The following is a 27,848-nucleotide window of genomic DNA, read 5'->3' on the forward strand; positions in this document are numbered from 1 at the left end:
CCTCTCCCCATAGACTAATACCTTTTAGCAATGTAAGCAAAACAAATAGGTAAAAATCCACCAAAGCGGATGCTGTTTATTAATGGATGTTTGCTCTTCATTTAGCATATTAACATTTTCACAAGTTTTAAGAGGAATGTCGATGTCTACATGAAGGGTCATGCTTCAGACAGAAATGGTCAGTGACTGAATTCCTGATGACCGGTCATTTACAGTCCATTCTGAGTAGTGCTTCACCCTCTTAGTTTCACAAAACGACAAGAACTGGCCCTCAAACGTAACAGGAGACGCAGAATTCTTCAAACGTTATGAAAATAATACATTACACGCAGTGAGACAAAAATAGAATTCAAAATGAGGTTGTTGGAAATTAAAAAAAAAGAAGAATAATAAAAAGAGTGCTCAGATGAAGAGTTCAGATTCAACTTTGTACAGATATTGAGGATACTGTTGCAATACATGCTAACATCTTAGTACTGAGAGTATTCCTTGGTTGAGAGTTTTGCAATGATGCGCTCCAACTGCCTCTTTGCTTCACACTGGGGGAAGTTACTCATCTCATAGTACTGGGGGGCGACTTTCACCAGCCTAGGAGAGGAAGCAAGTAAACATTAGTCACAAAAAGTGTGTCTTGTGTGTTTACTTGTGGGAGAACGCCGTTCTGCCACATTCGCACAGTGACGAGCACAGGCACACCACATCTGATGCATAAACGTGCAAGCGCACAGAGGGAAAGAGAGAAGTATAAGGAGGCACTCGTGCGGGCACATTCACGGAAGCACACAATGAGAAATACACAAGCACTTTAGACAGAAAGGTGCATTTAAGAAATGGATTTTTACCAATACACATCCTGTGCTATAATCCAGGGCGAGCATTCACACATGAGCCCAGTCAGGTGTTAAAAGAGTGAAGGAGTAACCCACAAACGGTTACGATAGCGGACATCAGGCTGTCATAGATCTACAGGACCGTCAAACAAGCAGCACCATTCACGAACCACGACATGCTACAGGGTTTAGTGCATGACTGCAGGTATATCATTGGGGTTATCAAGTGGGCATCCCCCTTCCACCAGTGTTTTGTTCAGTTAGCCCCCCCAGCAGAAAAAACTAAAACTCAACTAAAACTATCTTGTCTAACTAAAAATTACACAAAATGTTTTCAGTTTTTGTTCATGTAAAGGGTAAAAAAAATCTATTTTGGGCAGGGAATTTTTTGCCAATTGAAAAATTAATGTAAATAGATTTTAAACCGAATTTCTTATTTGTTTGCATTACAAAATACCTGTTCTGAACTTCTCTCATTAATATCTTTAAAAAATACCACCCCTACCAAAAATACTCAAACTAGAACCGAAACTAAATAAGAATTTAACTAAACATTTAGAATGTAAAAAAGAAAACTAAACTAACAATACCAACCAAACCCACGCTGAAAACCAACTAAAAGTATAATAACGCGCACACAGGTGCGGGGCGGAGGGCAGGGGGTGGGATGCGAACCCCAGTTAGGGGCGGAGAATGGCAGAAAGGTGCGGCTTACCACTCTGGCTTGATGTCGGTGCACGTGCGGATGTAATTCTTGGTGGTGAGCACAAACTCGTTGTAGAGCACCCACTCGGGCTTGTGGTCCAGCACAGTGGAGGGGTGCAGCTGGACCACTTGGTTGTCCTTCACCGTCAGGTAGTGGCCCGTACGCTCCAGGTGGGCGATCTGTTCACAGCACAGGGAGAGACGAGGGCCAACTGTCACTACCGGTAACGCACACAGACGCCTTGTAATGCCTACGCGAAACAAAATCTGAGACGTGCTCGACAACAGGCTCGGTGAAATATCGCCCAGATTTAAAAAGGTATTACGCAGCTCAAATAATGTTTTCCAGAAGATCAAGTCTGATGTGATTGATGTCAAATAAATGCTGAGTCAGCAAAAGGTGAGCATGACGGTGGAGTTGTAGCAGTTGGAGGGGCTTGGCGTCCTCTGTCTCTGCTATTCCTTCTGTGGCCTGCATGTCACCGCTAACATTAATATGAATACCAATCATATGTCATCACCACTTCAACAGCCCCTCTAGACAGTAAGAGCAAGTCAGGTTTTGCCCTTGTTTTCCTATCGTTCGTCTTCCAGCTGTTTCTAAGGTCCTTGAGACTCTTCTGAAATGACTCCTTGTACACAAATAAAACCCCGATTCTGGCCGACCATTTTGATGAAGCATCTGTCTTGACTGACATGAAGATTATTTTGTTATAGGAAATAGGATCAATGGATCACTTACCACAATAGGTTAGGATTACTGTGGTTTTGTCGTTTTAATTAGTTTTCATTTTATTGTCAATTATGATTTCAATTTCAGATTAGCCTCCACTTGCAGGGTTGTTAATTTTAGTGAAGTTCTTACTTCAGAAACTTTTCATTTTAGTTTTATTTTAGTATTTTGAGCAGCAAGGCACAGCAGAGCATGTATAAGAAGGTAGCTATTCTATGAGGCCAATCCAGTGCTGCAAGAGAGATGCGCAAGTCCCAAAACTGACTTAAATTGTAGCTGCTTGATTCACAATGTCAGTGTATTGATAACAATAATTCAATACTGATACAATCCACTCTCTATGGAAGTCATAGGCTCCCATTATTTAAAAAAAAATCATTAAAAACAGCTCACAGAGACATACTGCTGCCTTGACTGATGTAATACATCATGTTGAACAGCACAGGCAAACCTGCAGTAGAACAGACAGGAGCAGTTTCTGACTGGCAGATACATCGGTGAGTTTACTCTTTTTATGGGCAATAAGAAAAAAATCTAATTACACCGGTGTTGTCCTTTAACTTAACTGACCCATGTAAATCCAAGTAAATTACTAATGCTTTTATGACCAAAAGCAGCATGCGAGACTGAAGACATGAAACTTATTTTTAACTGGGCAGTGAGAGGAGCGGTTTTTCCCTACTTTGCAGATACTTGGTTAAGCAGACGGTGGCTGTTGTGATTAACCAAGGCAATCAGTCTCAATAAAGACCTTTCCAAACAAAGACATGAGCTCAAACGCCCTGAAAACTCGAACACGAGCTGCAAATTTGTCTCCAAGATAAAGGTTAATGTTGACAAATATTTAAATATTAATGCCATAATTCAACTTGTCAGGTTGCTTGTTTCAGGTACCCCCGAAAATGGCTTCTCGCAAAATGCCATTTATTTCCTTGCACAAGGAGCAAATTGGCTTGATTTCTTGTTATGTGTTTAAATCAAAGCGGCTGTGTGTGCGCACACACTTCAGAGGAGTCTATCCATTATAACGAATATCTCAGTTACGGTTTTAGTCAGTACAAATACTTTGCACACATTTATTCACAGCATTAACCTAACAAGTTTCTTTGTACAACTGATGAAGCTCAACAATGACAAACACTTCAATGAGCATCAGAATAGCAGTGGAGCTGGATATTAAGACATTACACCTACATTTTCTCAAATAACAGATCTAGTTCGCCATTGTGTATCCTCCACTCATGTCCAATAAAGTGACAAGTCCAGTAATGAATGATATTTATAAAAAAAAAAAAAAAGTGATGGGCTCAACTATTAAACTCAGAGATAGCAAAAGTTAGCAGGTTAAACTTTCCTCCTCGTATATAACAAAGGCAATATGCTTTGGTGAGCGCTGGTGAAGGACTTCCCACTGACCTGCATGAAGAAGCCAGTGACCAGCGCTCGACGGATGTTGGTATAATAGTCTCTGCTGCTGAACTCTGTGCTCCGCCGCGGCAGGTTGAAGCGGTCCATGATCCTGGACAACTGCTGGCGAACATTGTCTGCTGACATCAGCGAACGGTAGTTGACGAAGTTGTCATAGCACCACTGAGTGGACTCGTGGTCTGTGTGAGGGAAGGGTAGATGTAAGGCTCGGGGACAAATTAAGACATCATTAAACTGTGAAATAATTCTGTCTATTCTGACTAACTCAGTGTGTCCGCACACATGGGGGCACGTACTTTGTTTGAAGGCGTGGTAGACGTTGAGCAGCGTCAGGTGGTCTCCGTCGATGTGGGCAAAGCGCATCTTGGACTCATCAGCCGCCTTCTTAGCCTCCGTGGGCCGGACGAAGCACTGTGGGACTAAACAAGGTTGGTATGGGCCCCAACACAGCCGCCCATAGGGATGAGTTAAGCAATTCCCACAGAGAGGAACAAGGCCTCAGCTCAAGAGAGGCACAGAGCACTTCACAGGGCACACTGTATGGCCAAGGGTGCATGTTGGAAGAGGGAAGAAGGGCCGAGAGAGAGGGAAAAGGATGGGCACCGAGAGCTAGCTTTCTCCTTTCATGAGGTAATAGGTTGATGTGCTACATATGGCCCTATGCTGTAGTAAACCTGCGAGGCCTGTCTCTCTCAAGAGTCTCCCTCAGTTGTGGTGCAGACTATCAAAACAAGCATCCTATCCTGGACCTGGTACTGAGGCAAGGTAAAACTCAGGCAAAGGGTTTACTCAGAAGACACCGCCAAAGCACCCTCTCCCTTCCATGAACTCGCTCTGAACTGCTTAACGTCAAAACCTGCTTGATTGTGCCTTTAACAGGTGAAAGCTGAGTGTTTAGCGAGGCTCGTGCTTGGTTGCTGTCGCGGGACGATTCTCCGGCGTACTTTTGCTGCTTATTCTAATGAACTCAGCAAAAACCTGGCTTCCTGACACACCTGCTGTAAGTGCACACCATGTCCAAACAGCTAGTTAAATCCATTTTCCCCCACTTTCAAAGACCTCTCCCTCCCCTTCAAAGGAGTCAGATTCATCTCAATGAGCAGCATTCTGCTTTGGCAAGCCTAAATTGCAATTACTGCTGCAGCACACTGGTGCCGCTCAGACTACACATAAACAATTCGTGTAGACACGCAGTTTTTTTCCTTCCTCACAAATATCAGCTGACACCACTGGCTTCACCCTCCTGTTGCCACGTTGTTGTCGTTAAGTTCAGTAGGTTCACATTACTCTTGGTCAATGTTGAAATGCAACTTCTGTGGTGTGACTTGCTTATATTGCTGGGGTCGGTTTTAAGTGACCCACAATATGTAAAATATTACTTGTTAAATATCATTCATATGAGTGACTGATAAAAGTGAAATGGACCAGCTTGGGAACACACTACTGTGACCATAAATGGGGCAACATGTCTGCATAAAATCCTCATGTTATATCAACACACCTAATCATGGACCTAATTTACTGGGCGGTTCAATAATTTTTTGTGAACGCTAAAAATATTGGCTAATATCAGTCAGGAGGGATCCAAGAATGTAAATACGTATAAGGACTTATCAACAAACTGCTCTGGGTGTTTCCCTTGAGCTCGTCAGTTATTTATCAAGCAAGGTCCATGAGCACAGCAAACGGAATGAGTAGCAGCTCAAGACCCGCGCCGTGGGCCACAGCCCTGAGCATTACCTGACAGCATGGCGGTGATGGAGAGGATCTCATTGGAACAGTTGAACTCGCAGCTGGCGATCACCATTTTGGCCAGCTGGGGGTCCAAGGGAAACTCTGCCATCATGGAGCCTAGCTCAGTCAGGTCGCCGTCGTCGTTGAGTGCCGCCAGGTAGTTCAGCAACTCCAGCGCCCGCATCAGCGTCTCTGGGGCTGAAGAAGGGGGAACGGGGTGGATGGGGTATTGATGGCAAAGGAGAATCAGAAAAAGATTAGGCCACAAAAACAGGCGATTTAATATATTATATATCGAGGCTGTCAGAACGAATTTCAAAATCTGAATTTCCTCACCTCCCTGTCGAATGCATCAATAAACACATTTTTATTTATTTTAAACAGTCGATTGATAGCCATGGGCTGGACAAACACACAAACGACTGAGATATCGCAATTTGCAAAACTGGCAATTTGTCCAAACAGCAACATTATAGAGTATGATCAAATGTGATGTGATGCACTTTCAAACCCCTTCACAAATATGTATGTTGAATTTGATTGCTTTAGCATTACATGTGTAGAGTGCTCTCAACTTCTTTTGTGTGTCCTGGCCACATGCGTTATTGCAAAGCGTTATTGCAAGGTTGGCCTGATGGTGGCGCTATGGAGCACAACCATATGTGGTCTGACACACTTTGAGGCCCATCCTAAACATCTAGCGTTAAACTTTTTTTTTTTTTTTTTTAATGCCTCACTTCGTGTCTGACTGACACAAACAAAGTTGACGGCGACACTGCGCAAACACATTGGAATTTCAAAAGTCTAGGAAATCTAGGAAGTCCAAACAGGCGCTATGTAAAATTTGTGGATTGGATCTACATTGGGAGAAATAGTGTAAAAGAGGTTTTGCATAAAATTCAAACTGGCTGAAAATGATCAAGGCAGAATTGAAACCAGTATGTGCAATGGATGTTGAGTGAAGGAATCTGAGGGGAAAAAAATATTGTTGCTTATTATAGCGCCACCATCTGGCTGATCAGGGATTTTTTTTGGTTGATTTGAAACCTATACACCAAATTTGATTGCTCTAGCATGAATCATTTAGGAATTATACCTCCCTTCCTGTTTGTGCATCATAGTCATTAACCTTGTTCGTGCATCACGGCCAAACAGTTGTAAAAACAAAAAAACAAGCCATGTGTAAAATCTGGTGGCAACTAAATCAACTTTGTGGGAGAAATAAAACAAAAGTCCTATTGCAAGGCTGGTCTGACGGTGGTGCTGTGGAGCACAACCAAATGTGGTCTGACGCAGTTCAGTACTCATCCCAAACGTGTGACGTTTGGTTGCTCTTGCACCAAGAATTTAGGAATTAAGCCTTACTTTCTGTTTGTGTGTCTCACAATGAAACGAGCATGTACAATGGATTTGTCTTGAGCCGAGGAATCTGAGTTGATTCCATGCCATATGGTTCAGGAGTTATTAGCTAAAACATAAAGCTGCAGTGTTTCCTCTGTAATTGTATGCAGACATGGTGCTTGGGGGGATAGTTCTAGTCTTGTCCCATATCTGTCACTGTTTGGGTCCAAGTTATGATTAAAGTTGAGGTTGAAGTGCTAAAAATGTATTTAAATAATGATAAAACAATTGCTTCTAAAACAATTGGACCACTTATTTTAGTTAGATGATAGTGAGACTAAATTACAACACTAATTTTTATTTCATATTTTCTCTAGCAGTGGTGGTAATTTCCTTGCTGTGGTGGCGCACCACTGCTAAATGAATACAGAGGAAACAGAGCTGCGTGTTTTAGCGTGTATTTTTTTTTGGGGGGGGAGGGGGTTGTAGTGGGGCAGATTTTAAACCTATCCACCAAATTTGGTGGTTCTGGGACTTGTGATCTTGGAGCTCAAGATTGTTTTAAGAAAAAGAAAAGAAGCACAGGACAAATCCTACCAAAAACAGGGTTCTAGCACCTGCAGTGCTTGGACCCCTAAACAGACAAATGCAAGTTGAGAAAAGGCCCAGGCACTTAGAGGGAGACAGGGGTGGGAGGTGGGGTGGCAAGGAACATGAGGTGAGTCAGGTGGCTCTTGGTTTGTGATGGCCAAGTTACGCTAGACAGCAACTTGGTGGAGAGGTAATCATGGCAGAGAAGCTCATTTTTCATCCTCCGCTCAAGCAATTCTAAACAACTAATGCAATTACAGGGGAACCTTCTACTTAATGCTTCAACACAAAAGGCTCCAAACGTTTGGTTAAAAGATTTTTCCTCCAGATGCAATTATTGACCTTTGGCTCCCGAGAGCTGAAGCCTAATGACCAGTTGCATGTTAACTGAAAATTAGCTCCAAGGCTTGGCTGCGGTACTCTTTCACTTTCATTTTTCTCAAGTGGTCCCAAAAAAAATTCCATTTCAAACAGCAGGGAGGCATTTTCCTATGATGAACAAATATCGATTTGGGGCATCAAAGCTACTTTTTATACAAAGTGAGTGCCAGCCACATTACTTACCACACCAACGGCTTGTGTAGGGCTGAACGAAGGTGAAAATCTGATTTCCAAGTACTGGTAACATGATGAACCAGTGTGGAAATCCAATCTATACACGACGCACCTCATCAGAAAGAAACTATTGACCGCCTCAACACACAAGAATCCGATATATTAACCAAGGGCCAAATCAATGAGACGAAAGGCTAAAGGTACATTAAACCACATTGGCTTTGAAATGTACTTCTCTGGAAATGTCACAAGGCAAATGAATCCCACCCAGCCAAGTCCTTGTGTAAATCGCTACTGATTTCTTTTGGATTTTCCATTTGGTTGGCTGGCTGCTCACACTGTCGCTCCTGTGCTTATTGAGCGAGGAGCAAGGTGAGCCAAGAGAAATAGGCCAGTGTTTGAGCGTTCCACAGTAAGAGGGAAATCAAGGTTCCCCATTAAGATTGCGGCCAGGCTCAAATGAAAAAGCCACTGGCATTTGTGGCTGATATCCTTGATCATCAGTATGAAGGGGACACTTAATGAGAGGGCAGACCCTCAACTCAAATCCAGCTGATTTAAGACCATTTGGAATCCATACAGAGGAGCAAAAGAACTGAATTGTTGTTGGCCAAGCAGTGCCACAATCAAACACCACCACCTTACAAGAGACAGGTTTCATTTGTGCCCAAGAAACACAAATTCAATCCCTCAACCCATTTAGGATGTTGACATTCTAATTCACCGGGCTCAGCATTAACTCCTCTTGTTTGTGTATGCGTGTTTGTGAGTGTGTCTAAGAACTGCTTAATAAAGCTGATGTGTGAACAGTCCCAACTGGTAACGGTCCAACTGAGAAAACCTTCAAACGTATCTCAGCATCTCAGGCACAGCAACTGAACTGTCCCTTCACTCGAAGGGTGGGCCCTTGACACAGTGTATCAAAATTGATCCACTGTAACTAGACATTGTGGAGGGATTGTCGAGGAAATCTCGCAACCAGCTTTTCATTCTTTGTGCCAAACCAGCTACAGCTTCCAGGGTGCTGAGGAGCTAGTTAGAAGGAGACAGAGGTTTCTCCATGTGGATAAATAAGGTAATCATCCCCCTTTCCTTTATCCCACTGTTCCCAGTTAGACTCGGCAGACAAGGCCATAGTGGTATGTTGAGGCTTACCGTTGCGTTTTGTGAGGGTGGTGGTGGGGGTCAGTCACGTTTCACTGGAGGAATATAAAGGGAAGGCAATAGCCGAGGTGATAGCGGTGCTATTGATGTAACCAATTTCATTCTCAAAATGGCGTTTGCCACAGCGGATGGGGAGAGATGGGTTTAATCTCGGAGGTGAGATGAAAACTATATTATGGTGAGAAAAGGGGGAGGGAGAGTGAGGTTAAGGATGGGAAAGGATGAGGAGGGGGCTGGTTTCCTTGGGAAAAAGTGGGAACACACACTGGGCTGGAGAGTGCCTTAGCTTGGCGTCTCAACGAGACAAGGCACCTCTGTTTTTTGGCCTAGTTCCAGCCTAGTGCACGTGTGCGGGGAATAAGGAAGTGAATGCAAAGAGACAGCCACAACATACAACTGACCAGCCACAAATGACTACCCCACAACTCAACTGTCTTTTCTCTCTTTGAGTGGCAATAAACTCAACCTTAAAGTAGGTGGTTCATGAAAACTGCAAACCAGCATGCAGTACTGTGTAGTCCTCTTTCAGAGTAGTTACTCTCAAATCCCCAAACATTCAGTATGCAGTATTTGATATTTGCCAAGATCATTTTATCTTTGCTTATTCGTTTTTCCCAAGCTCCCAAGTGACACAGCCAACCCAGATTTGATATTGCACATCAAACAACCAAAGTTGAACAAAAGGTTTGTAGATTCATAGCAGTTTGTAACTGCATTTCAATTGATACGGATGACACCGTTATCAAAATCAAGATCTTTATAGTATTTTATATTAAATATTTTTTTATCTGAATTAACAGTGTCTTACTTGGGATGCAGTTCAACTGCAGCACTTGGGGTCGAACATACGAGGGTCTAACTTTGCGATGCAAAGATTCATATTTTGTGTTATATTGGATGCAAAGAAAAAACACATATGAAGTACATTGGTACATACAGTCATGAAATGTATTTTTCTGAGTTAAGAAGCCTCCTGGCCTCAAAATGAATATATGCATTCATGCTAACCTGGTGGGTCCATGAAGTCAAAGTGTACCAAGTCATCGATGCCCAGTTTCTTCAGCTGCAGCACCACTGAGCCCAGATTAGACCTCAGGATCTCTGGGTACGTGTTGTCCTGCGAGTAAAAAGGTACAAGAGAAAACCAAGGAACAATTCAAAATGAATTAGTCAGGGTGCTTATTATCTCCTCATGCGTCGCTCATATGTCAACGTGAACAGAGACCGGGAGTCTAGGGCATATGAAGGGCTATTTAACTTGTTTAAAAAATTCCCTTTGCCACTCAGCGTGACGTGAAAGAATTAGCCTGTTAAAGTGGAGGACTGGGCCTCCGCAGGTTCATTTGTCACAGGGTGGCTGTGTCACTGGCGCAGGTTATGAGAAAGGGCTGGGGCAGAGCGGTGGAGAACCAAGCTCTTAGAATTATAATTCAGCAGAACTGGGAATCGTGGAATTATAGGAGGAAATATTGCATAAGAGAGAGCTTTCTAAGCTATAAGGCTGCTCTGTGGGAATAGAAATTGCTTGTGGCATTTAAGAAATGCAGATATGAGAATCAATCACATGTTTACACCTTGTAGAATTTCTCTAAGTTGTCATTTTCAAAATGCCTTGTTACTAACCTGCATTTCTGTCTTGTAAGCTTTTTCTGTATAAAGGCGGAAGCACTTCCCTGGGCGTGTCCTTCCAGCACGACCTGCCCTCTGCTGGGCTGAGGCTTTGCTGATGGCAGTGACCAAAAGCGATTCCACTCTTATGCGTGGGTTATAAACCTGATGGGAAAAAGGCAACACTGATCACCGTCAATTCACATAAATAAAAAGAGCTAAACAGTTGGTTAGGGGGATATTCAAACCATGGCGATGTATAAACTGCAGAAAGAAAAACAAGTAATTTAACACATACTAACATACACAGTAGCTAATACAAAACAAACGTGTGCTCACACACACACACACTACGGCGCACATATATAATCTCCGATTGAGCCATGTGTATGACTTGGCTCCAGGCTGGAGAAATGTCAGAGGAATAAATAACTGGCTTTTCCATCTCTGCCGCTGTCAGGTGCGCAGCGCTGTGTTTATCTGGGGATTCTCAGGCAACAGAGGCAGATGATCGGAGCAGATAAAGAGTGGTGGGGGAGAGGAGGGGTGGGGGGGTGGAAGCTAACCTTTTGCTTGGCAAATCCAGGATCAATTACAAACACCACACCATCAATGGTCAGGGACGTCTCAGCGATGTTTGTTGACACCACGACCTGTGGAAATGAGAACAGCTGGGTTCAGAGACGATCTACCTGGGGGGGGGGGGAGGGGTGGAGGGAGTGAAAGGAGCTCAGGCTCTGCTGCTGGACTCTGCATTAACATAATTTAACTGGATTTTATTTATGGTTCTGAGTTATTCAGCAATTCCATTCCAATATACAATCATTCAAACACAGCCATAACTCGCCGATTCGGACCCTTCAGGAACCGAGGTAGTTTCATCTAGTGAAACGTTAAGATTACTGAAATGCTGACCTAAACTTGTTCAAAATATAAATGAAAAGCACGATCAAGCATTCAAGAAATCACAGTAATTCCTTCGGCAGCTGAAAGCATGAGCTAGAGGGAGAGAGAGAGAGAGAGAGAGAGAGAACGCAGACAAACTAGGGGTGGTGTTATCAGCTTAGCTTACACCCGAAAAACACATTCTCTGAAGTGAGCCAGCGGCAAACTCTGAGTGAATTAAGTTCTAGAGATGCCTCTATGGTGCATCGCAGACACGCTGTCTAATGCGACCCAACAGGGAAGTACCACAACAGTTGCTGCAATCAAGTCGAATGTGGCATCAATGTACTTGTGGAGAGAGCTGCCTTGCTGCTCAGCGTCCAATCCAAATGCATTACCTCTGCTCTTTTTGGAAGTGGGGGGTGAGTGGAGTGGAGGGGAGGGGAGGGGAGGGGAGGGGAGGGGAGCATGTTACCAGTCTTATAAAGATGTCAGCTTCTCTCCTTTCCCACAGCTTTTCAAAAACAGAGCAAGTAATTGATGTAATAGTTTCTCTAAGGTGGCCTGCTTTTAAATATAGATCCTTGAGGAATCCATGTACATATCCAGCCCATGGAAATGCTAGTGTGACAAGATATGTTGTTTTAGATATGAATGTGAATCGTGTTACAACAAAAGGGCGACATTCATTTGGATTTGTTTGCAAAATGCAGCTACATTCTGCCAATGAAGCAGATGATTCATGCGTCCCAGGGTGCAGGTGTTATGAAGTAGAGACTGCACCCACTAAATGCGAATCCCTCACACCGAAAGGGTGCTCAAAACCCACTTTGTAATGAGAACCAAGTAGCATTATGATTATCAGGCTTGGAGGATAGCTGCAATCATTACTGTGTGTTTGGGGGAGGTGGGGGTTGAGTCACAGCCAATGGAGTTTGAATCTGGAGCTGGTTTAAGCTGTGTAGCTGTGTTGTAAGCTTCAAAGGGAGGCAACATCTTATTTTGTGCGAGTTTCCATTTCTGGGTAAAGGCAAATGTTTGAAAAATTATGACATGCTTTAACAGATTTTCCACACAGCCAACACATGGTGATACAGAGTTTGGAGGACCTGAGAATGGAGGGGTGGGAGGGTGTCGGGTTGTAGGGGAGGGGGTTGATGGGGCAACTCAAATGTCAGGGTGGTATGGGAGCTGATCAAAGCAGCGGGGCAGGCATCAACGTTTATTTTCACTCAAATTTAATAGTGCGCCGACAAATACTGCAAGAGGAGGAAAGGGGAGGGGGGAAAAAAACTGAAATGAAAAGCTGTTTGGATTGTGAGAGCAAGGCGAGCGGGGAAGCTGTGGACCCGCGCCGTCTCCCAGTCCCAGATCTTTTTCTATTACAATTATCCCCTATAGCAAGGCTGTCTATGAGAAATGACAGCTGAATCGGAGCAAAAAAATCAAATGAGTCACATCACCCTATGGGTCTCTCGCTGTCAGCGTATATATACAAACAGAGGGAGGAGGGAAAGGGAAGGAGAGGAAGACAGATTTGCAGCTGCTCTCACGCGAACCTTGACCGCCGCTGGGGTGTGTTCCCCTTATGTAAGAGTGGAGCCCGACTGGCCAGAGAAAGCCTTTGGACTCAGTTGTGCTTGAGCACCACAGCTCTTGAGACTGAGGCAGCCGGGTCATAGTCCGCTGTACTGGGAACTGACACTCCAATTTCTTGGCTTTGTATGCAAGCAGGCGTTAAGAAAAATGCCTCACTACACTTTTGAAATCTTTAACTTGCTCAATAACCGGCAAGACAGCAAGAAGTTTGTATGCTGTTAGAAAAAAAAAATATGAAAAGGCACTTGACCTCAACACATACACGAAGGGCTTATATAAAAAAACAAGACAGATCCATGCAAAAATGTTGAGCAGGCAATTTGTTCATCAACAAGACTATGTGTACACAGACTAAAATAAGCATTCCTTTGGTGGTAGCTGTCCACTTTCTTGGTAGCCTTCATAATGAAACATTTTAAAGCACAAAACCAAAACAGTTCTCTGTAGTCTTGGCTGATACAGGTCCACAGAACCAATTTTGCACACTTGACACACTTTCTTTGTAGCTGTGCCTCTCTGGCTGTCTTGAAGCTGTGAGCCTTAGAGACTTTTAAATCCCACCTTTTAAGCGAGGATTTCTCTCCAGCCTGAGAATGCCTGACCGTTTAGTTATTAATGCCGGGGAGGGCCTTTTCCCCCTCATTCAGCCCTTGACCTCGAGTAATTCAACCGTCAAAAGAAACATTCCTTTGTATCCATGCAGAGGAATGAAGAGATGGCAAAAAGCGGCCATATGAAATTGATCAGACAGCATCTAGCAAAAGGTTGTTTGAGTTGTCGCTAATGTTCTTCTTAAATGGATGGCAATCCAGATCTGACTGACATGAGCATCATATGGCAAATGTGATTTGCTACATTTTGAAAGATAACTGAAAATAATACAGCCTACCTATGAATAACAGCCAAGTCAACGGCAGGGTTTAACCAAAGCCAACTGCTTGGTTCAAAGCTATTAGCTACACTCAGTGGCCCATAGGTGCGGAGGAATCACATCTTTGTGAAGTCAATGAGCCACGCTGTCGCAGTCTGGAATCAAAGTGGCTGGCCAAAAAAGACAGGCCAGGCGGTCAGGTGATGTCTCATAACAGACACTAGCTGCCAGCCAGCAACTTCCCCGGGAGGAACGAGTGGCACAGAACCCCTCCAAGTCCGGTTCAAAAAGGGGCTAGGTGAGGTCGCCACTGTCCTGTGTCAGGAGTCAGTCGATGCCCCAGCGGACACCACGCATGGCAGCCCTCTCACATTTCATGATCATATGGGGGAGCCTCATTGACTGCATCGATTCTGAAGGCTTATGCAGGCGAGGGCCATTACACCGGGCACAGGCTGGCTCCTTCCAGTCTGTTGCTGTACTGGGTAATCCAGGCTTCTTCATCAGTAATATCATTAGAGCATCATCTCCGCACGTTATTTCTGGGTTATTAACCTGCAGGGGGGCAAGTATGATGGCTAACGCAGGCCATCTTTCACTTGCCCTGCTGGGAAAGACAGCCTTGTTGACAAATAAAGCCTTCCCCTGATTGGTAAAATGGAGAACGTGCTTTGAGCAGTCTGGACGCATCCACATTAGCAGCTCATTGAAATGGATACTAGGAGGGATCGTCACTGACATTTGAGGGAATAACCAAACGTGACAATGCTGGAAAACAAACCTAGTACTAAACACAGCCCATTTGTTAGAGACAATCTATGATACGCTGGAAAGCAAAAGTGGGATTATAGTCTTTGTTAGTAATTACAGTGAATTGCAGCTTTGGCTCTAAATGATTAAACTGTTCAAAAATGGGAGATCAGTGGCTTTCCTGGAGAAATGGAGAGATGACGAGCTAGCGTGTTATGTTAATTGAGGGGTGCTTAATGCAGTCGTTGGCATGCGTGACAGCAGTCATGGTGGACCTTAATTCTTTTTCACTACTTCTTCCTGGGCTGGCCTGGATGATATCGCTGCATATTTCAGTTGATGACTAGCTCAGTCAGTCCTGGAGGAGGAGCACATTCATTTTAAGCACGCCACTTCAGATGCCACTCCCTGCCAATTCAGCAAGCTCTTGACAAACTGGTCTTGAGAATAAAAGATGCACATTTTCATCAGCCATGCCATTCTGAAGCTAAAACTAGGAACTGGGTTGACAGTTCAGAGGTCATGTGTAACCACAGCAGTCTGTCTATTGCCTGTTTTAACTGTGGAAAAGCAGTGGGAAGAAGGAAAAAGCTACTGAAAGACTGTTCCAGATGCTCGCCAGGAGGAGGCAGCACTACCTCCACTGCTGTTTGAGCAGCACACTGTCTGAAGAAAATTGCAAATTGATAGCAGTTTTACCAGTAGTCCTATTACACGAGACCGGCGTATGTAAATCCATGAGGACCTTGAAGGTGTCATCTCCCGGGCCAAGTAATATTCAAACCAGTCCCTGCTTAACCATGGCCCTCTTTCATGTCAACATCCCTTTGAACAGCATAGGCAAACACTAGGGATGATGTTTGAACTTTGCAAAAGATCCCCGTCTCCGACTCTGGGTAATCAAACTACCGAGAATGTTGAGCCTCTTCTAAACACACACACACCACTCACACAGACAGCTGGAGGAGATAAAACGATAAAACCCGAGACAGGGAGGGGAAGGGGAGGGGAGGGCCGGTGTCAAACGTTTGATCCACGCTTTGTGGGGGACCCCTCAGCATGTGCCGAGTTGGAAGTATAAACTTGATGACAGATTTGACCCCCAATTGGCGTTTAGTAATTCAAGTCAAAATCATCTTTCTTTCTCTCCCTCTCCCTGTGTGTGTATGTGTGTATGTATATACACATACAACTTGAATTCTAAAGGCTGCAAGGGGACCTCATTATTTCAAATCATTCAGTGATTTTTTGCTGTTCATATGTCAGCCTGATCTGCCTCAATTAGGGAGGTGGCGGCGATGAGTCATTCATCAACACCTTCCCAAATCAGATGTTGGGGGTGAATGTTTGCTAATTCACTGGCAGTGATGATATTCTGATATTCTGTCAGATCCCTGGCCAGCAGCGTGGCAGCACAGGTGGTGACGCTACTGTGGTGATGAGCCCATTTGAATAGAAAGCGTAGCACAAAAAGCTGGACTTGTCCAGTGTCTGTATCAATAAGAGGATCGTCCAACGCTCTTTTGGATCACGCGATCAAAGTAGAGCGTAATGGAAGGCTTGTTTGTTCGAAAGACAAGTCAAGTCCTGTTTTTGTAATGTGCACCTCTCACAGGGTTTGAGAAAGGTCCTCTCAGAGCAGCAGCAGAGCCTGCGCAAATGTAGTGGAGAGATAAAAAGGACTGAGAATGCAGTACTTTCCTTAGGCTCAGAGGGCGTGAGTAATACCCCAGTTATAATTTAGAGCAGAGAATCGCATGCTGACAAAAGCAGCATATGTTGTGTGAGTCAGTTCTGCGCCAAAGCTGAGAGGGGGGGGGGGAAAGTTTTTCCAATCCCTCCCTTCCAGCTCTCTTCCTTATCCACCCACCTTATTCCCCATCTAGCCTTTCTACATCACCCCTCTCAATTTCTCTCTCCCACTTACCCTCTCCTTCAAACTCCCCACTTCAATCACTCTCTCTCACGGTGTTTTTATAGCAACAGGGCAGTTATACCTTCCTTCCAATGGCACCATTCGGTTTATGGGGTGGGGGTGGCTCGAAGATCCTTTGCTGCTGCTGCGGGGGCAGCGTGGAGTACAGTGGGATGATTTTGATGTCGCCGACGTCAGGCCCCAGGTCGTCGATCTCCCTCTTGATTCGCTTGCAGGCCTCGTCAATTTCCTGAAAGACGGAAGCGCGTCAATTAATGCAAGCGTCACTTGTGTGCGCAAACAGTAACAACAAATAGGTTCTTCTGAACAACACCTGGAGAAACAATGGAGGTGAATCTGGATGATAGGGGGAGGCAAGGGGAGGCGGCCGGGGAAATGGCGGTTCCCTGCTACAGTACATTTGTTCTGCCTATCGCTCCATCTGACGGAGGAAATTAAACCTGGACTGCAGTATGCTTTGCTGAGCTCCCCGTGGCTCTGTTGTCAAACGCAGCAATCATGGAAAACATGGACGCGCACGCTCAGAAGGCACACACACACACACACACACACACACATACACACACACACAGCCAGACACAGACACAAACCGGGTTCATTATTCCACAGTGCAGTATTGTAGGGGGAATGTGAGATGAGACTGCAGCACTGATGCATAACCAGCGGCAAATCATGGCAGATCAGTTTAGTGAAGCTGAACGTTCTAGAGCCGGTGGGCTGGCAGACAGACAGAGGACCTGAGCAGCGACGGGAATAAGAAAACATGATGGCAGACACAGGGCTCGGGCCCATTCTAACCTGGCCTGTCTGAATAAAATAATCAAATGCTCAAAATATCCATATATAGGCTATTCCGTAAGCACCCCCTGATTAACCCATTAACATAGGAATACTGTTTGTTTTATTTCCACCACACACACCCCTTTTAATCTGATCATACTTACACTACATACAATTTTTGGTATGGCCCAAGACAAAACATAACAGCATTTCATTTTTAAGTAACTCCCACTGCCACTGTGAAGGGCCATTTTCTTTGTTGTCCCCAACAAAAATGTAATTCTCACACACCAGTTACTACATGCGCCACATCACAGCCTGTATTGTTGCACCACCTGCAGGCCCATGGGAGCAATGCAGTAACATTACAAGGTTGGATAATGTCACATGGCACTGAAGAACAGGCACTCTCCAACATTTTATTGGAGATTGTGGACAGATAATGGGCTACTGTAAAACATAGATACATCAAAGCTCTTCGTGCATACTTTCCATTATTTAATCGGGTCAACAATACAACGAACAGCCCATGAGCCTACTCAGAAATCTTTGTTCCCCCCTCCCTAAAAACATATGGCACTGAATTTAGTTAAAGCATGACTGAAATTGACATAATTCGTACCGCTGCATGAAGCCAATAACCCTTGCCTTGACATGAGAAAGTGCTACTGATGTTTCCTGTTTTCTCTCTGGTTTGGAAGAGTGTTAGCAGCCCTGTTTGTCCCCTTGCTGATCGCATTAAGTCAAACCCTGCTGATGGCCATGTGCCTCTTAATCAACACATTGACAAGTGGAAGAGAGTAAATCTGAATGGATTGGTAAAATTAGCCTGGGTATTAATAGCCTATCAAGCCTCTGGATGCAGCAGCTGCCATGAAAAAATGGACCTCTTTGCCAAAGCGCTGGGAGCAAGCTGGCTGTCCCTTCCTATGGGACATGGAGTGTATGTGTGTGTGTGTGTGTGTGTGTGCGCACGCTCGCACAGGGGCAGTGGGCCAGTGTCGGGAACCTGTCCACCAGTACTCCCTGCGACCCCAGAAGCGACAATCTACAGCCAAGCTCATAACCAACACATTTAGGCACTCCCCTTGACTAGCAAACAACCCCCCGCCAATCCCCGTGTTTTGATGTTAGCTGCTGAGGGGGAAGCTTAAATATTAGGACTTATCTTTGCTCAACAGCTGTGAGAAGTTTCGACTTTCTTGTTTTGGAGTTTGTGCTTCAGTTCTGTTTGTTTGTGGCAATGAAACATCTCACGAAAAACTCTAAGAGGGAGAAAAAGAGCCCTGCCCTTTTTGCTGTTATAAATTAAACAGAGTCAGATAAAAAGGCTCTATGGCTTTGCCGTAGATCTGCCTCCCGATCATTAGTCTACATCAAAGTTGCTGGGAGACTGAAGAGGTTAAGAAGCGCTTGAGGGCGCGCCGCAGCACCCTTTGAACACCCATCTCTGCCAGACCTACCTCACATTAACTTCTTTAACCCAATTAGGGGGGGGGGGGGGGGGGGGGGTGTTAATGAACTCGCCGTGGGAGTGCTCTCAGTAATGCCTTGGCTTGACACACAGTGCAAGCCGAGGGGGAGGGAATGGGGGGGGGCTTGTATATACACACATCAAAAAAAATACACCCAAGTCCAAACAATGTTTAACACATTACCCACAAACCTTCCGGCCTTCTCAGCACACATTCAAAGGCGAGGCTATCAGCGTTCCTGGCCGTCCGAGCAGCTGGGACACCACTAAATCTAAAATCAATTACCAGCCCTCGAAGGAGACCACTTCAAACACAATGCCCTCCATGACTTCATCCCTTTCGTAACGAGCCACATATCGATCCCGCATTGGCAAATGAAAACGGATGTAGGTGTACTGGCGCAACAGTCAAGCCGCTGGTGAGTGACGAATAATCACCGCTAATAAACAAGCTGTCACATTATGTGACTGGGAAGGCCAGACAAACAAGGATACAAGTTCCTTTTAAGGATTCCTTAAAAGGAAATCAGGAGTGATGTTCAGAAGTATGAGGGCACAGAAGTGTAAATACTAAAATAAAATCCAACAAGTAGTTTAAGTCCCCAGAGGAATTTGTGTTACATTCACACCAATTTAGTTCTCCTTCTCAACCACAACCAATCAGCTGGCCTAAAATACCATTTCGTGAGAATGGTGAGAGTATAATCATAACAGCACAGGCACTGTTGGCTCTGACAGGCTGCTTCTCCTGCCCCGTGATCGGGAGACTGAAACATTTGTGTGTGTTTGTGTGTGTGTGTGTGTGTGTGTCCACCCAGCTGTGACCAAATTCATCATTTTGGGCATGAACCTTGCCCTCCATTACACATCAGTGGACAACATTTGCAGGAGGGAAAAAATAATAAATGACTTAATTTCAGGGATTCATGGGGAGGGCAGAATCTGGGTCACTCCTCGTTTTTTTTTCCCTCCCCTGGCAAATCCTGGTGGTTTCCAAACACAGGCACAGCCACATGCATTAAACATCTCTATCAATCTAAGGATTGATCATTTATGCTGTGTGTGCACGTGTGTTACTGTGTGTGTGTGCGCGCGTGTGCATGAGAGAAAGCAAGAGAGGAAAGTTTAGGCAATGAACACTACTCTAAGAAGTTAGATTAGTATGCAAGATCAAACTTCCGGGACTTATATCAAACCTCTGTACAGAGTGAAAAAAACCTAGAGGGAAATAACAGTGTCATAAAAAATCTAATAAAAGTGTGTCCGAGAAAAGAAAGATCAACATGACTGAATATAAAAAGTGTCATTGTAAGTAAATGCAATACCTCAAACATGAGCTATATCAATAAGCGCCTTCCCCCCCTACAACCATCACAACCTGAATCTGCCTCCCAGCCTGAAAGTAACTATAATAGCAGGCCATGCTTGCAACAGCACTTTTCAAAGTGAGCTTCCCAAGTGGCTGCTGTAGGACAAAGTGGGCTGCATTCCACGAAAAAAAATAATAAAAATCTTCAAAAAACTATGGAGTCGTACCTCTTGTCCAGTGAGGAAGAGCAGAACGTCTCCCACATCCTCCTCACACATGTGGAGCTGTATGACGGTGCGGATGGCCGCCTCCAGGTAGTCCCTTTCCGGCTCCGGCGTGTAGAAAATCTCCACGGGGTGCGTGCGCCCGGGGATGGTCAACAGCGGGCAGCTGTCGAAATAGACCTGGAACTTACCGGCGTCCAGCGTGGCACTCATGACAATGACCTGGACAGGGGAGGGCAGAGGAGAGAGAGAGAGAGAGGGGGGAGAGAGAGAACGGTGAGGGACAATGTATTCATGTAAGAGGAAAAAAAGATGTTAAAAAAAATGTGCAGAATGTGCAGACAGCCAAGTGTAAATGACGGTGGTTATTATGGGAGTGGGCACTCAAGTGAGGAATGAGTTGGCATTTGATATGGCTCGATGATGACAGTAATAAGGGATAAGGACACATTCAAAGTGTACAAGGGTGCCACCAAATACAGGATGACAAAGTGGAGGAGGGTGCAAAAAGCTACACAGGATGGATAGTGCTTTGGAGCAGAATTTAGGATGAGGGCACTGGAGCAAACCCAAGATGGTGGATATACTGTATAAGCTGACATTAAACTCAAAGTCCCTGACCTATACAGAGCCATGACAGTCCTTCCTCCTGAGGTTGGGTACACAATGTTCTCCCCAGAGCCCATTAGATGGAGCGCATTAGGATTCTGATGGGAGGCACGTCTCCCATTTTCAATCTCAAACATTTTCAGGGGCCAGCGTCGCGGCATTTCTCTTTACGCTCTGCGAGACATCATAATTGCTCTTAATCAAGGCAAATTAAACTTTCAAATTTGGGAGGGGATGGGGATGAAGGAGGTAGAGGGGTGTGGGTGGAGGATCATTCCCAATAACCTAGACCTCATTTAACAGTCCACGAACAACAGTCTAACCTTTGATTCCACGCTGACAAACAACTAGTCATTACCCATCTGCTTTATGAGAATTATGTCTGGCACACTCTGCCTATAAAAGCTGTAGCTGCCTCTGCACTCCCACGTCACCTTCTCCCCCCGGCTGATTGGCTTAAAATGGGCTGACCTGGGGAGCAGACTCCACTACTGCTGCAGAGGGGACTAGCTGTGCATTTCTGAACCCGACGACGACGTTTCTCTTTCCTCAACAGACACACAGCTGTCAGGCATGGGGGGGGGTTGGAGTGTCAGCAAGATGTGACAAAAGGGAGGAGTGACAGAAGAGGGGCACGCAAACACTGGCTGCCTCTGAATTTATTCTAGGGGGACGTAATATTTAGGGCTGTAACAATGTGTTTTGCTGGCATTAACTGGGGCATAATTGTGGATACGACAGACTACTATCAAGACTTTACAAGACTCACAGACAGAGTTTAGAGGTGGGGCGGTTATCTAGATCAGGGGTCTCCAATCATCCAACACCAGGTGATTTCACTGATTAGCACACCTTCAACCAGTGAGGAAGAACTAATCAGTGACATCACCTGGTGTAGTCTTTGGTTGGAATGAAAACCTGCATCCTGTCGACCCTCCATGGCACAACTGGAGACCCCTGATCTGGACTGGAAACTGTAAGTGGGTACTGACTAAACGGCGCCTTAGCACGAACTTGCACTACCTTCAAAAATAAGGCACCCGCTATCCTACGATTACCATGTCTAATCCTGAGACTAACAAGTGAAACTGCACAAGGCCACCTTTTCAGAGCTTTGAGCGAACTGAGTCCATCTATGTTTTTTTCTTGTGTGCAAGAAAGTCAGGGCCAGCTTTTATTTTGTTTTGATCGTTCAACACCTGACATGTCCGTTTCCTGGGACCAGTGCCACACTGGCAGTGCCGGGGTTACCTTGAGGTCAGACCTCTGGCGGACCACCTCCTTGAGGACCCCCATGAGGATGTCAGTAGCCAATGTGCGTTCGTGGGCCTCGTCCAGGATGATGACACCGTAGCGCTCCAGCAGGGGGTCGTTCATGGCCTCACGCAGCAGCATTCCATCTGTCATGTACCTGGGTGATAGAGGAGAGGCAGCCAGGCGGTTACTGAGACAGGTGTGCACATAGGCTTCGTCATCATATAAAGTCAAATGTGAACAATTGAATTATTTGATTAAAATCCTGATTAAGATTAAGGAAATTAGCAAATTCTTCCCCTCAGTGCTGTGGGCTGCACTCCTCTACACCTGTGTGCTATCAAACTTCATCGCGGTTTACGGCATCATTTTCTATAAGTCATCTTTGTTATTTATGGAGCAGTATCTAATTAACAAAAACAAGTTAATATTTCCCAAGTAGGAAAATGTAACCTTAACTCTAAATTACCACACAAACTTTCACTCCCACAATCCACTACTCATGTTCAGAAAGAACTACTGTGTCTACTCTTTGACTGCTCATGTCAGCATCTGAAGAAAAATCACCTTTGTTTTTCTTTGGGACATATTCTTTTGGAAATTCATATATTATCTACTAGGGGTGTCCCGATCCAGCTACCGAACCCCCCCCCCCAACCCCCCCCCCGCCGATATCGATTCAGGCTATTAAATTTTGAGTATCTGCCAATACAGAGTACCGATCCAATATTTTTGTAATTAATTTAAAAGTGTATATTTTTTTAAAATCACACTTTATAAAGTAAAGCTCGGACCACTCCAGTGTGCAGTGAAACTCGGCACTGACACGGGGCAGACGTCTGAACTTCAAATGTCTGCAGTGAAACCAACTGTGGTCACATCTTTCAAGTAATCCAGACAACAGTGTCTGAGATGCTACAAATGCTCCATTAAACAGCCAAAGCCCACATTTTCCACAACCAAGAGGGGCTGGTCATGATCATCCTTTTTGTTTTAGCTTTTTCACTGTCGTGGGGCAATTTATCTATTTTTTCCAGTGCACTGTACAGTACAGGTTGGGCACAGACTTCTTCTGAGCTACTATATGAGAGAACTCGTTGTACTCGTAGTATGTTGTACTATTCAAACAGTGTTTCTTCAAGTGGCCGGTTAAATTAGTAGTACTGTAATTAGCTTTGCTGCCTCCACCCCTCGAAACACTTGCCTTGCAAACAATACAATTAGCTGTTTGACTGCTTTCACTCTCTGGTATAAAGTAAGTCCAGACTGCAGACATAACTGCTACCCAGCTGCTTTCAAACAGTGCGTCGCATTCTCATAAGTGATGGACGACCCTTGTTTACGGCAAACACTTTTCTTACTTTTGGAAGTTGATCGAACAACCTGTAGCGGATACCTCAAAATTCACCCAGATCGGCTCCAATTCCAATACTTGATATCAGATCGGGGCAACCCTATTATCTACCAAAAGGTAGGATTGTGTCTCACACTAATAGGTGCACTTTTACAATGTGTTTTTAAATAATGTTTAGTTAGCTGGCTGTAGCCTGTAAAAACCACAAATGTGTCACAGGACTGTGTAAAATCTGTACTTGTACTTACTTGAGTATGGTCTTGGCGGAGCTGCAGTCCTCAAACCTGATGGAGTAGCCCACCTCTTGGCCCAGCATGACATCCATCTCATCGGCCACCCTTTGGGCGACGCTCATGGCCGCCACCCTCCTGGGCTGGGTGCAGGCCACTGCTCTCTTGGGCCCTGGTATTGCCCGTACCATGTCCACACACCACTGGGGGATCTGAGGGGCAGCAGACAGTGGTCACTCAGGCTTTGATTGACCCAAAGAAACTACATGCAAAAATCAAAGGCCTTCTGTCACTGATAGATGTTTCTACAGTGATCTGTAGCTCAAAGCAATATGTAACATGCTGTTCCTTTTGTCATAAGTAGCTTGAAGGCCTTTTTAAAAAGGTATGCACCTGAAAAATCAAATTGCCATTTTTGATAGCATATAAAAAAAGACAGCAGGCTCATTTGTATCAAGCTATTAATTGTGCAGCTGGGGGTGTTTCCAGAAACTGAAGGTCATCTGAACAAAGGAAAAAAGGACATAAAATGATATTTCACTTGGATGGAACATTATCACCTTTCAGCAGGCACCGCCACGAGTTTACGAGGAATTGTCACGTTAATATCAGGCCACGATCTATGTTCAGACTTTTTCTGAAACGTATTGTTAGCAGCAAATAAAAAACAATTAAAACTATTTCTTATTATCAGGGTTCACAAAAGTATTTTTGATAATTGTATTTTTAAACCCAAAGGTTCACCCAATTAAAAGCAAGTAAGTGACATGACAAAAAGGCAGCCACTTTTGGTGGATGAACGTTTACCTACTAATTAAAAGGCATTCTACCAAAAGTACTACTTATTGGAAGTTCCTAATAACCACAGTGCCGGCCATCTCCTGCAAAGCTGATGTCTATGGCACAGCCACATCCCCCAGCTTTTTTGCTGATGGTACGCTCACCTGGTATCCCCTTGCTCAGAGTTAAAAAGCCTGCTAAGATTAAAGATTAATAAAAGTTGTCTTACTCCCACTCTATTACGCCTGGGGTTCAGATGACTGTCCATTAGAGTTGACACAAATCTTACCAAGACTCACCCAGCGATTTACTCACATATTCTCTCTTGCAAATTTAGAACAAAACACCAACCCAAAATGCACATGTTGTGAATCAACTCCAGATAGAATCTCCATCTGCTTAGAATGCACTGTCCATTCACTATGCCCTGCTTTCATGTGTCAATATTGTGTAAATTTCATCAGTGATATTTGAATTTCAGTCCAATTTGACTTAGTCAGTTCACAGTCGAATGCAATTTTTTAGGGGCATTTGACCGCCCTGTTGCTTTGTGTGCATTTATGTGCTAGTATGGGAGCAAGACTAAAAGCTGTGCCTCCTCTACCTGCGTGGTCTTCCCAGAGCCTGTCTCTCCCACCAGCACGAAGCTCTGGTTGCGCGCCAGGATGTCGTTGAAGCTCTCTTTGTACTCCCAGACGGGCAGCTGCAGCCGCTTCTTGAGGATCTCGTGGAAGCGCGGCGTGTGGGGCAGGTTGGTGAAGGGGTTGATCTGCTGGTGCATGGCGGCTTGCTTCAGGAAGCCTGCAGAGGGGTTGAGGGACACCGCGGAGGGCTTCATGTCCCTCTCTCTGTCCTTGTCACGGTCTCTGTCCCGGTCCCTGTCCCTTGACCGCTCATCACGGTCCCTGTCGCGGTCACGCCTGTGAGGGGAAGGTGTGAAAGGTGAAGATTAGACAGAGTCTTGTTACACAAACTAAACATTTTAACTTCAGATAACACACACACACACTCACGCACACACTTTGGAACTGACCACATCAAAACAATCTGACCTAGAAACGGTCAAAGTGAAACCAGAATTGGAGATACACAAAACTATAAAAAGGCACAACTTTGAGCACAAATGTTAAGCCATGTCATGTTCTTTTCTTCAAATCACATGAAAAGGTTACTGCACATTCTTACTCACAGTGGCGAAAGACATAGCCTAATCAAGTGTAGCATGCAAAGGTCATGAAGAAACTAATTGTCTACAATGCAAATCAAGTAAAAAGGAACAATTTTTCCTATTGTAACAAGCCATATTCCATGGCTTGCGACCATAAGGTGAACTGGGCTGGAAAACTGAGCACAACATTGACTTTTAAGGTAGGCTACCCCTGAGCAAGGCACCGAACCCCTAATTGTTGTAGTGAAGTTGCCCAGTGGCCAAATGTAGAAGAGTTGTGGTTGTACAAGGCATCACTGAAAAAACACGCATGCTCAGCAAACCTTCTCGGGACAAATAAAGGCAAAAAAAGTGAATAATGTTACCTGGCGTGTTGACCTAAAGTAGCTGGCAATATCTGGTATCTTTTCCGTTTGAAATACCACTAAATATTCAACTTGAAATGTATCATTCTTATATCCTATGACAATTCTGCATTAGCTAATATCTACTACTGTCTTCTATGGCCAGTGACTAGAGAAGATTCTGTCCCAAACATGTGACAACAATGTGTAGCGCCACAGAAATGAACTGATGATTAACTTGGCGTTAAGGGTGACTGTGGTAATTAGAACCGCAGGCTACATTTCCTGGTTTGGAAGTGATTGACACCAAACAGCTTATCTGGCTGTTAAAGTCTCGATTTCCTTGCCTGTAGGGGAAACTTGCAGTTTGCACATCAGTGTTACAGAGATACCAGAGACGATGTTTGGCTCTGTGGTTTTTACATTAGAATGATGTTTGAATTCACATCTAGCGTAATGTGATATTGTATGTATCAGCGTTGTATGGGTCCTGCCAATATGAGACTTGAACCTGGGTCCACTTTTCTAACCACTAGGCAACCTTACCGCCCCATGACTGGTCTAGGGCCATTAGGACACACGATTACCCTTTGCTAATATCGAGGTTTGATTTAACAGCAAAGGCTAACTGGCACTGATACGCCCAGTGTTTATCTACGACGGGACATGGCAGTGAAGTTTGACACCGCTAAGCGGCCCGGGCCGGGCCAGGCCAGGGTGACGGCCGTCCCATGGCCGGCTTCAACACAGTGGTTTGGCTGTATTAAGTGTTTTGTTTACGCTACATGCCTTACCAACATAGAGATTTTATAGTAGCTCACTGTGGCTTGTTATTTGACGTGGTGTGGTATGCAAGTTGTTAGCTCTCTGATCCAGGAGCCCCGCGCTAAGCCGCGGCTAACATGTAGCCACGTGCAGGCCAGCCAGGAGATTTGATTGAACTGGCTAGCTAAGTTAGCTACAATGGTTACTATTTGCTAGATGGTTATGGCCCAAGTTTAACTGCCAACAACGGCCCTGTTCAATTTGATTATCTTTTCATTCGAGCCACAATGAATTCACGGGCCCATGTGTGTGACAAGATTGACACTAGATTAGCTTAGAGTTAGCATGGCCAGTTAGCAGCGGGACAACAACAAACAGCTTGCAGGGCGCACTGCAGTGTTGGAAAACACCGCACCAGCTGAACGCTTTTAGCTACATACCCATCAGAGGACGATCTCTTTTTACTCGACGAATGATCATCACCCAAATCTAAACGATGTCGTTTAGACATCTTGCCACAGGAATGCGTCCAATACAGTGAATTAATAGGCCAGTTTATGCCATGCAGCTTCTCTCCAAACCGCTAAACACCGGCAAAATGGCGACCGGAAGCTCTTACCTCATCATTATTATCCTTGACAAAATGACTCGAAAGCCGCAATTTACTTTGAGACCCGACGAGCACTTTGCATGAAAACGGTCCCGACCGTATTGAGCTCAGCACATCGTGTTGTCAGTGGAAGCGCATCGCACTGTGTGCAGTTAAACTGCGGTGGGTGGGATGCGGGTGAAGATGCAGGAGGTCCGCTGCCTCTCGGTCGGGTCGG

General features: G+C 44.8%; 1 protein-coding gene across 3 annotated transcripts; it reads right to left on the bottom strand.

Annotated features, from left to right (window-relative positions):
- Nucleotides 1-82: 82 nt before the first annotated feature.
- dhx15 (DEAH (Asp-Glu-Ala-His) box helicase 15) lies at nucleotides 83-27,848 on the bottom strand. 3 transcript variants are annotated; one of them, XM_071926548.2, is made up of 14 exons: nucleotides 27,729-27,848; nucleotides 25,349-25,664; nucleotides 23,983-24,176; nucleotides 22,378-22,537; nucleotides 20,521-20,739; nucleotides 16,792-16,959; nucleotides 11,256-11,342; nucleotides 10,705-10,854; nucleotides 10,090-10,198; nucleotides 5,437-5,628; nucleotides 3,993-4,115; nucleotides 3,685-3,875; nucleotides 1,546-1,715; nucleotides 83-588 (listed from the first exon to the last, which is right to left on the bottom strand). In XM_071926548.2, the coding sequence occupies exons 2-14, from the start codon at nucleotides 25,580-25,582 to the stop codon at nucleotides 471-473; spliced, it is 2,115 nt and encodes a 704-aa protein (XP_071782649.1). In that variant the 5' UTR covers nucleotides 25,583-25,664; nucleotides 27,729-27,848; the 3' UTR covers nucleotides 83-470. The 3 variants fall into 3 exon arrangements, with proteins under 3 accessions (XP_071782649.1, XP_071782648.1, XP_071782646.1); XM_071926547.2 differs by having other exon boundaries at nucleotides 27,641-27,833; XM_071926545.2 differs by lacking the exon at nucleotides 27,729-27,848 and adding an exon at nucleotides 27,462-27,600.

This window comes from Centroberyx gerrardi, chromosome 23, assembly GCF_048128805.1.
Source record: "Centroberyx gerrardi isolate f3 chromosome 23, fCenGer3.hap1.cur.20231027, whole genome shotgun sequence".
Lineage (NCBI taxonomy): Eukaryota > Metazoa > Chordata > Actinopteri > Beryciformes > Berycidae > Centroberyx > Centroberyx gerrardi.

What these genes read in the sequence shown, in the direction of transcription:
- dhx15 (XM_071926545.2), bottom strand. Translation starts at nt 27,532, where the DNA reads ATGTCTAAACGACATCGTTTAGATTTGGGTGATGATCATTCGTCGAGT. An exon ending in GCTCTGGGAAGACCACGCAG is followed by an intron (nt 24,177 to 25,348) that starts GTAGAGGAGGCA and finishes GCTGCCCCTCAG; the next exon opens with ATCCCCCAGTGGTGTGTGGA. An exon ending in GCCAGAGGTCTGACCTCAAG is followed by an intron (nt 20,740 to 22,377) that starts GTAACCCCGGCA and finishes TCCCCTGTCCAG; the next exon opens with GTCATTGTCATGAGTGCCAC.